Genomic DNA, 12,822 nt, shown 5'->3' on the forward strand with positions numbered 1-12,822 from the left:
GGTTTTGAGATGTGTTGAGTTTGCCTTGTTGTTGTCGTATTAGCATTGAGTTGAGTTGATATCGGTATTTAACTGCTTTCTGCGTTGCCGGTTTGTTCAGTTTATAGCCGTTATGCCGTCGGTTTGAGTTTTGGGGATTTTGAACCGTTTTTGAGTTGTTGGAACTTGGCTTATAAGTTGATCTTGGTTATTGATCATTCATTTGTCTCCGTACAGATTCGTTTGGAGGTATCAAGCCCAGAGTTAGCAGCTGTTTGATCGTTTCTGAGATTTGAACAAAGAACGGTATAGAGCAATTCCTTGAACCGTTGCCTTGTTGTTTTTTTAGATTGTATAGTTGTTGATACAGTCTCTTTTGTAGCGTATCCAGAGTTGGAAGCTACTGCATTGAAAGGTAAAAGCAATCATCGTAGCGGGATAGCATACTCGGGACTGTGGTTCTCGAGTTTTCCCTTTTGAAATCACGTACTTGCAACTACACTTGTTCTAGCATGAGGAACTTGTGTTTTGTTTGATTGTTTTGGCTTTTGTTAAATGACTTATGTTTTATGTTTCTGTTATGCATTCATCTTGAGCCAATCTTGTTTTCAGCGGGCAGAACCGCCCTTTTTGTTTAGACGTTTGGGAACTATGATTGAGTGGCCTAGGTTGTAGTATTTTGCCTAGTGCTAGCATACTCATTATGGTTGCTCAAAGTCTAGAGGAGTGGGATACGTGGCACCACCTCGATTGGGAGAGTCGATGAGTCGTTACGTGATCTCATCCTCGGGATCCCAAAAGCAGAGCAGCACTCCCTTGTTTATCAGAATCGATATCCTGGTTTTAAAGACATGCATATCTTTAGCTTCGACTTGAATATGTTGTTTGATAGCATGTTGTATATCCATTATTTGATATGTTGCTTTTACTGGGATTATCATTCTCACCGGTTTTTCGGCTGTTGCTTTGTTTTGTATGTGTACTTGGCAACAGGTGGGGCAGGACCAAGTCAGAAGAGGCATGGTTAGCTTCAAGAGGGAGAGCTAGTAGTGAGACTCGGTTTAGAAGTTGTGTCAGCATGTTCATCTAGTTTAGATAGTAGCATGTTAGAATTCAAACTTCTTATGTTTGTATCCGTATTGTAATAGCCTTGTCGAGATATGACCGTTGCATGTTCTAGTCTTTTGGACATTTGATCAACTCTAGAACTTCATGTATTAGTTGGAGAATTCATGATTGTAATGCATGATTATTAGTTGATGGTTTTGGACTTGAGTTTTAGCATAAATTCTGCTGTTCTGTTTCTGCTGTAGGAGGACGCTCGAGCTGTATTTTTTAGCAGCCCGAGCGCACCCCATTCCGTGTATTCCAGTAGCGCCAAGGAGTAGGGCGCGCTCGAGCGGCAGTTTATGGCCGCCCGAGCGCGGCCCCTTTAAAAAAAAAATTCTTTTGTTTTGGCTTTGCTTTTAGTTCTTGGATCTTGTATGCTTAATTATTGTTTACTCCTTAATTAGATGTTTAGAACCGAGGTCTCACATTAAATGGTATCAGAGAGTTAAGATTCTTGGTCGAACTAGAGTGAGCGGGTAGATCAAGTCTGCATGTATTGGCTCCTCGCATGTATTTGAATTATTTTAACTGTGTATTTAATTCCATGCGAGCATGCTTTATTATTGAGAGTTATTGAGTTACATGGTTTTGTGATTTAATTTATAAAGCATGATCTACTTGAGATATAATTATTTTTGTTATCGACTGGTATCCGGTATTTCAAGCGGTTGTAAGGGCACTGATTGTAGCGATTGAGATATCTCGTGTCCTAACCTTTGATTATCAGATAGGTCCTCGTTGAGTGATAAACAGAAACACACCGCCAGTTATCCCTGCGACTGAGCAAGCTAGCACTGAAGTTGATCAGTTGGATGCTTCAGCGACTCCTATGGAAACCTTGCTGAAGAGGTTTCAGTCGTTCAATCCGCCGTTGTTGATGGGTTCAAAAAATCCAGTTGACTGTGAGAGTTGGTTGGATGATATGGATCAGTTGTTTGATTCCATTGACTACACAGATGACCGCCGAATCAGGTTAGTAATTCATCAGCTGCGTGGTGGTGCTAAGAGCTGGTGGATCATGACAAAGAAAGCTTTTGAGAGTAGAGGTACAGAGGTTACTTGGACTCTTTTTAAATCTGAATTTTATAAACGGTTTTTCCCTATCTCGTATCGTAAAGATAAGGGAGCAAAATTTGCAAATCTGAAGCAAGGGAATCTGAACATTGAAGAGTACGTGGCTAAGTTCGATAGTCTGTTGCATTTTGCACCGCTAATTGCCGGAGATGAAGAAGCTAAGGCAGATCAGTTCATCAACGGGTTGAACCCCGATGTCTTCACGTTGGTTAACACCAACAGGCCTAGCAACTTTGCGGATGCTATGAATTACGCAAAGGGAGCAGAAGCAGGCTTGTGGAGGCAAAGAGGTAATCATGGGGCACCTCAGCAGCAGAGACAGTATCAGAACCAACCATCTTAGTACCAGAATCAGCCACCTCAACATCAGAACCAGCAGCAGAGTTACGAAGGTGGTAGCAGTGGGGGAAACAGAAAGGATCAGTACAAAGCAAGAGGTAAACAGTTCAAGAGGCAAGGAAACAGTTCGTCCAATTCCAGTGGTTCGAAGCAATTCGGTTCAGGACCGAGTTCTGGGTCCTCATCTTTGTACTGCAGCAAGTGTGGAGGAAGACACTCACCGGATCAGTGTGTGGGAGTCTTTGGTAATTGTAACACCTGTCAGCAACCGGGACACTTCTCTAAGGTGTGCCATCAACGTAACAGAGATAGAGCTCAGAGTGGGAGTTCATCTAGACCTACAGCTCAGCCTGAGAGGCAGTCTTCTGCAGTGCACTCTTTCCAGCCTCAGCAGCAGAACCGACAGGGAGGTAACTCTAGTGCAAATCAGCCTCCGAGACAGCAAGCACGAGTCTTTGCATTGACAGAGGATCAGGCTCAGGCAGCACCTGACGATGTCATAGCAGGTAACTGTTCGATTTTCGGTTATTCTGCTCATGTCTTGATAGATACGGGTGCTTCCCATTCCTTTATCTCTGAGAAATTTGTATTATTGCATGCTTTGCCAACTGAATTGTTGCCTACAGTAGTAGCTGTTACTTCACCTTTGGGTGGAGGAATTGTTTCTGTCAGACTATTCAGGAACTGTGAACTGTGTTTTGAAGGAAATTTGTTAGAATTCGACTGTATTGTACTTGGACTGTCAGACTTTGATTGTATTGTCGGGATAGATGCTTTAACCAAGTACAGGGCAACAGTTGATTGTTTTCAGAAAGTTGTCAGGTTCAGACCTGAAATGGCAGACGAGTGGAAATTCTTTGGTAAGGGTTATCGATCTAGAATTCCTTTGATTTCAGTGTTATCTATGACTCGTTTGTTACAGAGAGGTGCAGAAGGATTTTTGGTTTATGCGGTTGATGTACTGAAATCTAGCCCAGATTTGGTCGATATACCAGTGGTTAGAGATTTTGCGGATGTGTTCCCGGAAGATGTTCCTGGTTTGCCACCTATTTGAGAAATCGAATTCAGCATTGACTTAGTGCCAGGTACTCAACCTATTTCAAAAGCTCCTTATCGTATGGTACTTGTTGAATTTAGAGAGTTGAAGGAGCAACTTGAGGATTTGATTGCCAAGGAATACATCAGACCTAGTGTATCGCCTTGGGGTGCTCCGGTGCTTTTTGTTCGGAAGAAGGATGGTCCTATGCGGCTCTGTATTGACTACCGCCAATTGAATCAGGCTACAGTTAAGAACAGATATCCTTTACCCAGAATAGATGACTTGTTTGATCAGCTACAGGGTTCTTCTGTCTACTCTAAGATTGATCTGAGGTCAGGTTATCACCAGTTGAGAGTGCGAGAGGAAGACGTTCCTAAGACAGCATTCAGGACGAGGTATGGTCACTTTGAGTTTATAGTCATGCCGTTCGGTTTGACTAATGCCCCAGCGGTTTTTATGGGTTTGATGAACCGTATCTTTTAGCATTATTTAGATGAGTTCGTCATTATCTTTATCGATGATATTCTTATCTACTCGAAGAACCGTACTGACCATGTAGAGCACTTGAGGACCGTACTGCAGATTTTGCGAGTTGAGCAGTTGTTTGCCAAGCTGTCTAAGTGTGAATTCTGGTTAGATCGAGTTGTCTTTCTCGGTCATATTATTTCTGAAGATGGGATTTCTGTCGATCCCAGCAAGATTGAAGCGGTTATGAATTGGCCTAGACCTACTTCAGTGCCGGAGATCCGAAGCTTCATGGGTTTAGCTGGTTATTACCGTCGTTTCATCGAGGGTTTCTCATCTATTGCCAAGCAAATTACCCAGCTGACTCAGAAGAATGCGCCTTTTGTTTGGACTCCAGATTGTGAGGCTAGCTTTGTTGATCTGAAGAGGAGACTGACCAGTGCTCCAATTCTTTCTATTCCGAAGGGTACTGGAGGTTTCACAGTCTATTGTGATGCTTCTAACCGAGGCTTGAGTTGTATGTTAGCAATGTTGTGAGACTGCATGGGGTGCCGAAGTCGATCGTTTCAGACAGAGATCCTAGATTCACTTCTCACTTTTGGCACAGTCTTTAGGGGGTACTTGGTACTCGATTGCATCTGAGTACAGCTTATCATCCTCAGACCGATGGGCAGTCAGAGCGGACTATCCAGACGTTAGAGGATATGTTGCAAGCGGTAGTGCTAGACTTTGGCACTAGTTGGCAGGATTCTTTGCCTCTTGTCGAGTTTTCTTACAACAACAGCTTCCAAGCGAGTATCGGTATGGCGCCTTTTGAGGCATTGTACGGTAAGAAATGCTGATCTCCGTTGTTTTGGGATGACTTGTCCGAGTCACCAGATTTGGGACCGGATATGCTTAGAGATATGGCAGAGCAGGTTAAGATCATTCAGACCAGAATGAAGTCAGCTCAAGATAGACAGGCGAAGTATGAAAATGTCAGACGTCGACCTCTGAGTTTTGAGCAGGGAGACCGTGTTTTCCTTAAGATTTCTTCGTTCAGAGGCACCGTCAGATTCGGTAAGAGAGGGAAGTTATCTCCGAGATTCATCGGGTCGTACGAGATTCTCGAGAAGATAGGCGATCTTGCCTACAGACTTGCACTTCCTCCGTCTTTATCTGGTATTCACGACGTTTTTCACGTCTCTATGCTGCGAAAGTATCATCCAGATTCTTCTCATATCCTTCAGCCTGACGAAGCCAAGTTAGACAAGACTCTGAGCTACTTTGAACGACCGATTCAGATCCTTGATCGGAAAGAAAAGCAACTCAGAACCAAGTCGATCCCGTTAGTGAAAGTGCAGTGGAGCCGTCACGGCATCGAGGAAGCAACTTGGGAGACAGAGTCTAGCATGAGACAGCGTTTTCCAGAGTTATTCGGATGACGTGAGTCCTTCTTACTGTCTTTAGTTCTTTATTCTATCTTATGAGTTGGGGTTCTCATTGATTTCGAGGACGAAATCTCTTCTTAGTGGGGGAGAATTGTAACGCCCCGTTTTTATCTTAAATGAGTTTATTTAAGTTAATCAGAGATTACAGAGTTCTCGAGCCGGTTTGATTTTGATCAGGGTCCTTTTTGCAAATTTTGGAAATTTCAGGGACTAAAACGCAAATATTGATTTTTATATATTATCTACACTTGGATTTGATTGGAGAAGCTTTCTCCTCCTTCCTCAAGCACGCCTCCTCCATTGTAGACGCCACTTTTGAGCTTTTGAGCTTTGTGATTTCATCCCAGGCTCGATCCGTCCGTTGGAAATTATTTCTGAAGGCAGATTATCGATCACTGCAGTGAGAGCTCTGTTATATCGTAAGTTCTTCTTCCATCCGATACATTCTAGTTTTTGGATGTTGTTAGAATCGTTCTAGATTCGAGTATGTTGTTCTTGACGGAGTTCTGATCGTTTATTATCTGTCGGTTTTGAAATAGAGCGACGTTCGGAATTGTTATGATTTTTGGAAGCCATTTTCGAAAATCATGGTTTTGAGATGTGTTGAGTTTGCCTTGTTGTTGTTGTATTAGCATTGAGTTGAGTTGATATCGGTATTGAACTGCTGTCTGCGTTGCCGGTTTGTTCAGTTTATAGCCGTTATGTCGTCGGTTTGAGTTTTGGGGATTTTGAACCGTTTTTGAGTTGTTGGAACTTGGCTTATAAGTTGATCTTGGTTATTGATCATTCATTTGTCTCCGTACAGATTCGTTTGGAGGTATCAAGCCCAGAGTTAGCAGCTGTTTTATCGTTTCCGAGATTTGAACAAAGAACGGTATAGAGCAATTCCTTGAACCGTTGCCTTGTTATTTTTTTAGATTGTATAGTTGTTGATACAGTCTCTTTTGTAGCGTATCCAGAGTTGGAAGCTACTGCATTGAAAGGTAAAAGCAGTCATCGTAGCGGGATAGCATACTCGGGACTGTGGTTCTCGAGTTTTCCCTTTTGAAATCACGTACTTGCAACTACACTTGTTCTAGCATGAGGAACTTGTGTTTTGTTTGATTGTTTTGGCTTTTGTTAAATGGCTTATGTTTTATGTTTCTGTTATGCATTCATCTTGAGCCAATCTTGTTTTCAGCGGGCAGAACCGCCCTTTTTGTTTAGACGTTTGGGAACTATGATTGAGTGGCCTAGGTTGTAGTATTTCGCCTAGTGCTAGCATACTCATTATGGTTGCTCAAAGTCTAGAGGAGTGGGATACGTGGCACCACCTCGATTGGGAGAGTCGGTAAGTCGTTACGTGATCTCATCCTCGGGATCCCAAAAGCAGAGCAGCACTCCCTTGTTTATCAGAATCGATATCCTAGTTTTAAAGACATGCATATCTTTAGCTTCGACTTGAATATGTTGTTTGATAGCACGTTGTATATCCATTATTTGATATGTTGCTTTTACTGGGATTATCATTCTCACCGGTTTTCCAGCTGTTGCTTTGTTTTGTATGTGTACTTGGCAACAGGTGGGGCAGGACCAAGTCAGAAGAGGCATGGTTAGCTTCAAGAGGGAGAGCTAGTAGTGAGACTCGGTTTAGAAGTCGTGTCAGCATGTTCATCTAGTTTAGATAGTAGCATGTTAGAATTCGAACTTCTTATGTTTGTATCCGTATTGTAATAGCCTTGTCGAGATATGACCGTTGCATGTTCTAGTCTTTTGGACATTTGATCAACTCTAGAACTTCATGTATTAGTTGGAGAATTCATGATTGTAATGCATGATTATTAGTTGATGGTTTTGGACTTGAGTTTTAGCATAAATTCTGCTATTCTGTTTCTGCTGTAGGAGGGCGCTCGAGCTGTATTTTTTAGCAGCCCGAGCGCACCCCATTCCGTGTATTCCAGTAGCGCCAAGGAGTAGGGCGCGCTCGAGCGGCAGTTTATGGCCGCCCGAGCGCGGCCCCTTTAAAAAAAAAATTCTTTTGTTTTGGCTTTGCTTTTAGTTTTTGGATCTTGTATGCTTAATTATTGTTTACTCCTTAATTAGATGTTTAGAACCGAGGTCTCACACATTCCAGGTCAGAACAGTTCCTCGACGCTCCAGAGCTTTCTTTGTTGTAAACCACCAGCTTTTAGCAAATTCATGCAACTGATGTCCAATAAGTCTGACTCTTCGTTCATCACCATAGTCAAGTGAATCAAATAACATCTCCATTTCATCAAGCCATCCTTCACATTCGACTGCGTTCTCGGTACCTTTCAGGGTTGGAGGATTGTAGGATTGAAATCTTTTCAGGAGTGTTTCCATCGGAGTCGCAGTCATATCAGTCATATCTCGAGATGTACTTCCCTGTTCATTACTCGAAACTACAGCTGTAGGCACAATCGGTGTTACCATTGTCGGTGGAGTATGAACTGTCTGCTCTGGCATAGGAGGAATAGGAGTCGGAACCTGTGGTATCAGAGGAGGTCGTCCAGGTCTTCGAGACATATCTGATTATCACAATGGTTAGGATACCAAATCATCAAATCTATCTCAGTCCTCCTCTGATCATCTTACCTCTGATCAAGACTCGGTTCTGATTCAATCTTAAATAAATAATTGAAGTACTCAACAAGACATGCTTCCAATCAATTCAGATAATCAGGTAGCATATCACAAGTCATCAGAATCCATACCTCTAATCAGTTCAGATATTCCAGTAGGCATGCATCTTTCAGAATCGGAATCATACTTTCAAATAAAATAAATACAATCGACTGTAAATAAAATACTTGAAAGTAAATCATGCTCGCATTTAAAACATGTAATTCAATCACGTAATTAAATCATAGCATGATAAAAAAAAAATAAGTAAGGCAGAAGACTCGATCTACCCCACTCACTGACTATCTAAGTCCAGAATTTTTCTTGCTCTGATACCACCTGTTGTGACGACCCAAGTTCTAATCTCTCATAATCAATTAATCAACAATAATAGACAATAATCAATGTCTAAACAAAAGAATAAAAAAAAAAATTTAAAGTCAGAGCACCTCGCTCGATCGGTAAAAATCTACTGATCGAGCAAGCACAATTGCTCAAACTCTCGGTTGCAACTTATGTTGGCCTCGCTCGATCTGCAGGAAATGACCGATCGAGCGAGCCCAACATATTCATGGTTTTGTTCCTGATTTCCAAGACTCTCTCGATCCGTGATATTTCACCGATCGAGCGAGAGCAGTTTCCAGGGAAAAACCAGAAATATTGCTGCTGTCAAAAACAAGTTCCATTCATGCATTCTCCTCCAATATCAACTCATGCAAGAATTCATACAAGATCTAATCCATAGCAACATCTAACATGCATTCTAACATGCTATACCTTGGATAGAATTAATCATAAGAAGGCCTTACAATCATAAACATAGTTCTCAAACATGCAAGAAGCATTGTCATTTATTCAAGATCAAGTTACAACATGTTGAATTCAAAGGATATACATCATATCTCAAATCCTATAAACATCAACCAAACCACAACTAGATCATGTATAAGTTGTAAAGCAAGTAGCTATAACAAGATCATGTTTAAGGCTCAACTCTACATCATAACAGCTCACTCAACTCATCTAACTCGGATCATCACGCTATATTCATTCCGTTCCTTGTTCTTCAAGTACGCCTTTGCCCGGTTCCATTCCCTCCTATTGCAATGACACATACAACAAAACAATAGCCGGATAACTCCGGTGAGAAATAGATTTCCCAGTAAAAGCGACTAAACATGCATAACAAACATATATCAAAATCATGATATAAAATTAAATACAATGCATGTTTTCAAAACAAGGTTCATTTCGTCATTCGTCGTTTGGGATCCTGAGAAGTAGATATCATAACTAATCCACCGACTCTCCCAATCGAGTTGGGGTTACTTATCTTTCTTCTCTAGACTTTGAAGCAATCATATATGCAAATCAGACGCTAGGCTAAAACAACCACCCAGGCCATACATATACCATTCCTCAAATCGTCTATTCGAACGTTTCCGTTCATTTCAAACTCAAGGAATAAGTCGTCAAGATGAATGCAATACATATCAATCCAACCACATTCATTATAATCAAGACTCATTCAAATGTTCATAGGAAAACATATAAAATCACATAAGCAAATAAGTATGTGATTTAAGGGAACTCAATACAAACCATCTCGAGTTGTAATCCCAATCAAATAGTAGTCCACTTTTACCTTTCAAATGTGATGTATAGGATGTCTTCTAGCTTGCCAAAGTCTGTACAAGATCAATCACCAAACTCATCTCAAACTCTGCTCAAGTTTAACCCAAAACATCAAAGCAAAACGCTACCAACCTTGTGCGTTCTTCTATCGGTTTTGAAGTCAAGATCAATGAGTTGAAGTGCCCTGTTTACACACTGAAATCACAGCATAATAAGCAAAGAATCATCAGCTAATAGTTCACCAACTTCTTAATCCAAGAACAATAGCAAATTACTTCAAATCAAGAGTTCGACGGCATATCTGTATAACTTCGGCAATTCCGAACACTTCTATAACATATCTAACATTCATATCAAATGTTTCAGCTTCAAAACCAACATATCAGCAGGTATACAAATCGAATCATAGCTGGGAAATCATAAGAACATGATATACAAATCAATCTTCAACCCAACTTCAAGATTACACAATATAAAAGCTTATCAACAACACTTTCATATCAACTTCTGATCTCTGTCAAATTCGACTTCTCAAACCTTGATTAACAAAGATAAAACTTACATCAAATCGAAGGTTTCGTCGTGATGATTCCAGAACATCGTTCGGAATCGAAAACGGATAATCGTAGCTCAAGATATGTGAATTTGAAGAAAAAGATTGAATCTTGGAAATCTTTGTTTCTTGCTCTCGGTTCTTCCCTTTTTATTTTGTTGAGTAATTCTGATGAATACACGTACATGCTGAGTCTTCAATATCAAATTCTGATAAGTGTATTGATAATTGCACTTTAGTCCCTCAACTATTCAAAAATTGCAATTTAGTCATCAGCTTCTTATTTCATTCAATTTCAATCCTAAATAATTTAAGAATATTATAATTTTAATCAAAACTCTAAATATTCCTAATTTAAATATACTCGGATCAAAATTAAATAATTTTGGGCGTTACACAGACAGTTCCTACTCCTCTGCCAGAACAGACAGTGGTAACACCGATAGTTCCACAAGCTACTGCAATTCCAAGTAATGAGCAAGGGAGTACTTTGAGAGACATGACTGATATGACTGCTACTCCGATGGAAACATTACTGAAAAGATTTCAATCTTATAAGCCACCAACCCTGAAAGGTACCGAGAATGCAGTCGAATGTGAAGGATGGCTAGATGACATGGAAATGTTATTTGATTCACTTGATTATGGTGATGAGAGGAGAGTCAGACCTATTGGACATCAGTTGCATGAGGTTGCGAAAAGCTGGTGGTTCACAACCAAGAAAGGTCTGGAGCGTAGAGGGACTGTACTTACCTAGATCGTCTTCAAAACAGAGTTTTACCAACGCTTCTTCCCAGTGTCTTATCGCAAAGACAAGGGTGCTGAATTTGCTAATCTGAAATAGGGGAACTTAAATATTGAAGAATATGCTGCAAAGTTCTCTACGTTACTACGTTTTGCGCCACATGTTGTTGACAGTGACGAGGCAATGGCTGATCAGTTCATTAATGGACTGACTCCTGAAGTATTTACTTTGGTGAACACAAAGCGACCAAATACTTTTGCTGAGGCCTTGAACAATGCCAAGGGAGCGGAAGCTGGCTTGATACAGCAGCGAGGAGCTTCGTATATCGCTCAGCCTCCGAGAAAGCATCAATCCCCAGCTCCAATGTCACAACAACCTCCTCGATTTGATAGTGGTGGTAGCAGCAGTGGTAAGAAGAAGTTTTGGCAAGCACAAGGAAAGCAGTTTAAAAGATCTGGAAGCAGTTCTTCGAGTTATAGTAGTTCAAAACCGAATTCTGGAGTGTTTTGTAACAGTTGTGGTGGAAGTCATCCGACCGATCAGTGCCGAGGTGTGTCTGGGAATTGTCATATATGCCGTCAGTCTGGCCATTTTGCGAGGGTGTGTCCTCAAAAAGGTGATGGACAGTCACGAGGTGCAGAGTCATCACGATCAGTGGCTCAACCTGCGAGGCAAGCCTCTTCTGTTCATTCCTTCCAACCATCACATCCACAGCAATAGCCAAGGCCATGAGGAAGACAGACGGGCAGTCAGCCTCAGAGACAATAGGCTCATGTCTTTGAACTGACGAAGGAACAGGCACAAGGAGCGCCAGACGATGTGATTGCATGTAACTGTTCTTATTATGGTTATCCTGCATATGTATTGATAGATACAGGTGCATCCCATACGTTTATCTCTGCACGATTTGCTTCATTACATTATTTGCCTGTTGAAACATTACCTGTTGTAGTATCTATTACTTCTCCTTTGGGGAGAGGTCTTATATCTATTCAGACAGTTAAGAATTGTTTGCTACAGTATGATGGTAATGAGATAGAGATAGATTGTTTTGTACTTGGTTTGTCTGATTTTGACTGCATTATTGGGATTGATATGCTAAACAAGTACAGAGCTACCGTATACTGTTTTCAAAAGTTAGTGAGATTCAGACCTGAGATGGCTGGAGAATGGAAATTCTATGGTAAGGGTTCTCGTGCTAAGATTCCTTTGATTTCTGTACTATCTATGACCCGACTTTTGCAGAAAGGGGCAGAGGGATTTATTGTTTATACAGTTGATATTCTGAAAACTAGCCCGAACCTGGCTGATTTTCCAGTGGTTAGTGAATTTGCGGATGTTTTTCCTGATGAGATTCCAGGACTACCTCCGTATCGTGAGATTGATTTCAACATAGAATTGATGCCAGGTACTGCACCGATCTCTAAAGCACCTTATCGAATGGCACCAGTGGAATTGAAAGAGTTGAAAGATCAGTTGGAAGATTTACTGGCCAAGGGATACATTCGACCCAGTGTTTCTCCTTGGGGAGCTCCAGTACTGTTTGTCAGGAAGAAAGACGGTTCAATGAGATTGTGTATCGATTACCGACAACTGAACAAGGAAACGGTAAAGAACAAATATCCTTTACCTCGTATTGGTGATTTATTTGAACAGTTGCAGGGTTCTTCTGTGTATTCCAAGATCGATCTGAGATTTGGATATCATCAGCTGAGAGTTAGAGATTCTGATATTCCGAAAACAGCTTTCAAAACCAGGTATGGCCAATATGAGTTTATAGTTATGCCGTTTGGTTTGACAAATGCTCCAGCTGTGTTTATGGCTTTGATGA

At 41.1% G+C, this 12,822-nt stretch overlaps 1 protein-coding gene across 1 annotated transcript in view; it reads left to right on the forward strand.

Moving 5' to 3' along the window:
- Positions 1-11,773, forward strand: part of LOC140872253 (uncharacterized) — a 41,896-nt gene extending 30,123 nt beyond the window's left edge. Inside the window, exons 5-7 of the mRNA XM_073275070.1 lie at positions 10,647-10,991; positions 11,091-11,499; positions 11,706-11,773. Of these exons, the coding sequence (XP_073131171.1) occupies positions 10,647-10,991; positions 11,091-11,499; positions 11,706-11,773 (822 nt within the window). The remainder of the gene's footprint in view (positions 1-10,646; positions 10,992-11,090; positions 11,500-11,705) is intronic.
- The last annotated feature ends 1,049 nt before the right edge of the window (positions 11,774-12,822 follow it).

The sequence above is a fragment of the Henckelia pumila genome, chromosome 1 (assembly GCF_033568475.1).
Source record: "Henckelia pumila isolate YLH828 chromosome 1, ASM3356847v2, whole genome shotgun sequence".
In the NCBI taxonomy this organism is placed as follows: domain Eukaryota; kingdom Viridiplantae; phylum Streptophyta; class Magnoliopsida; order Lamiales; family Gesneriaceae; genus Henckelia; species Henckelia pumila.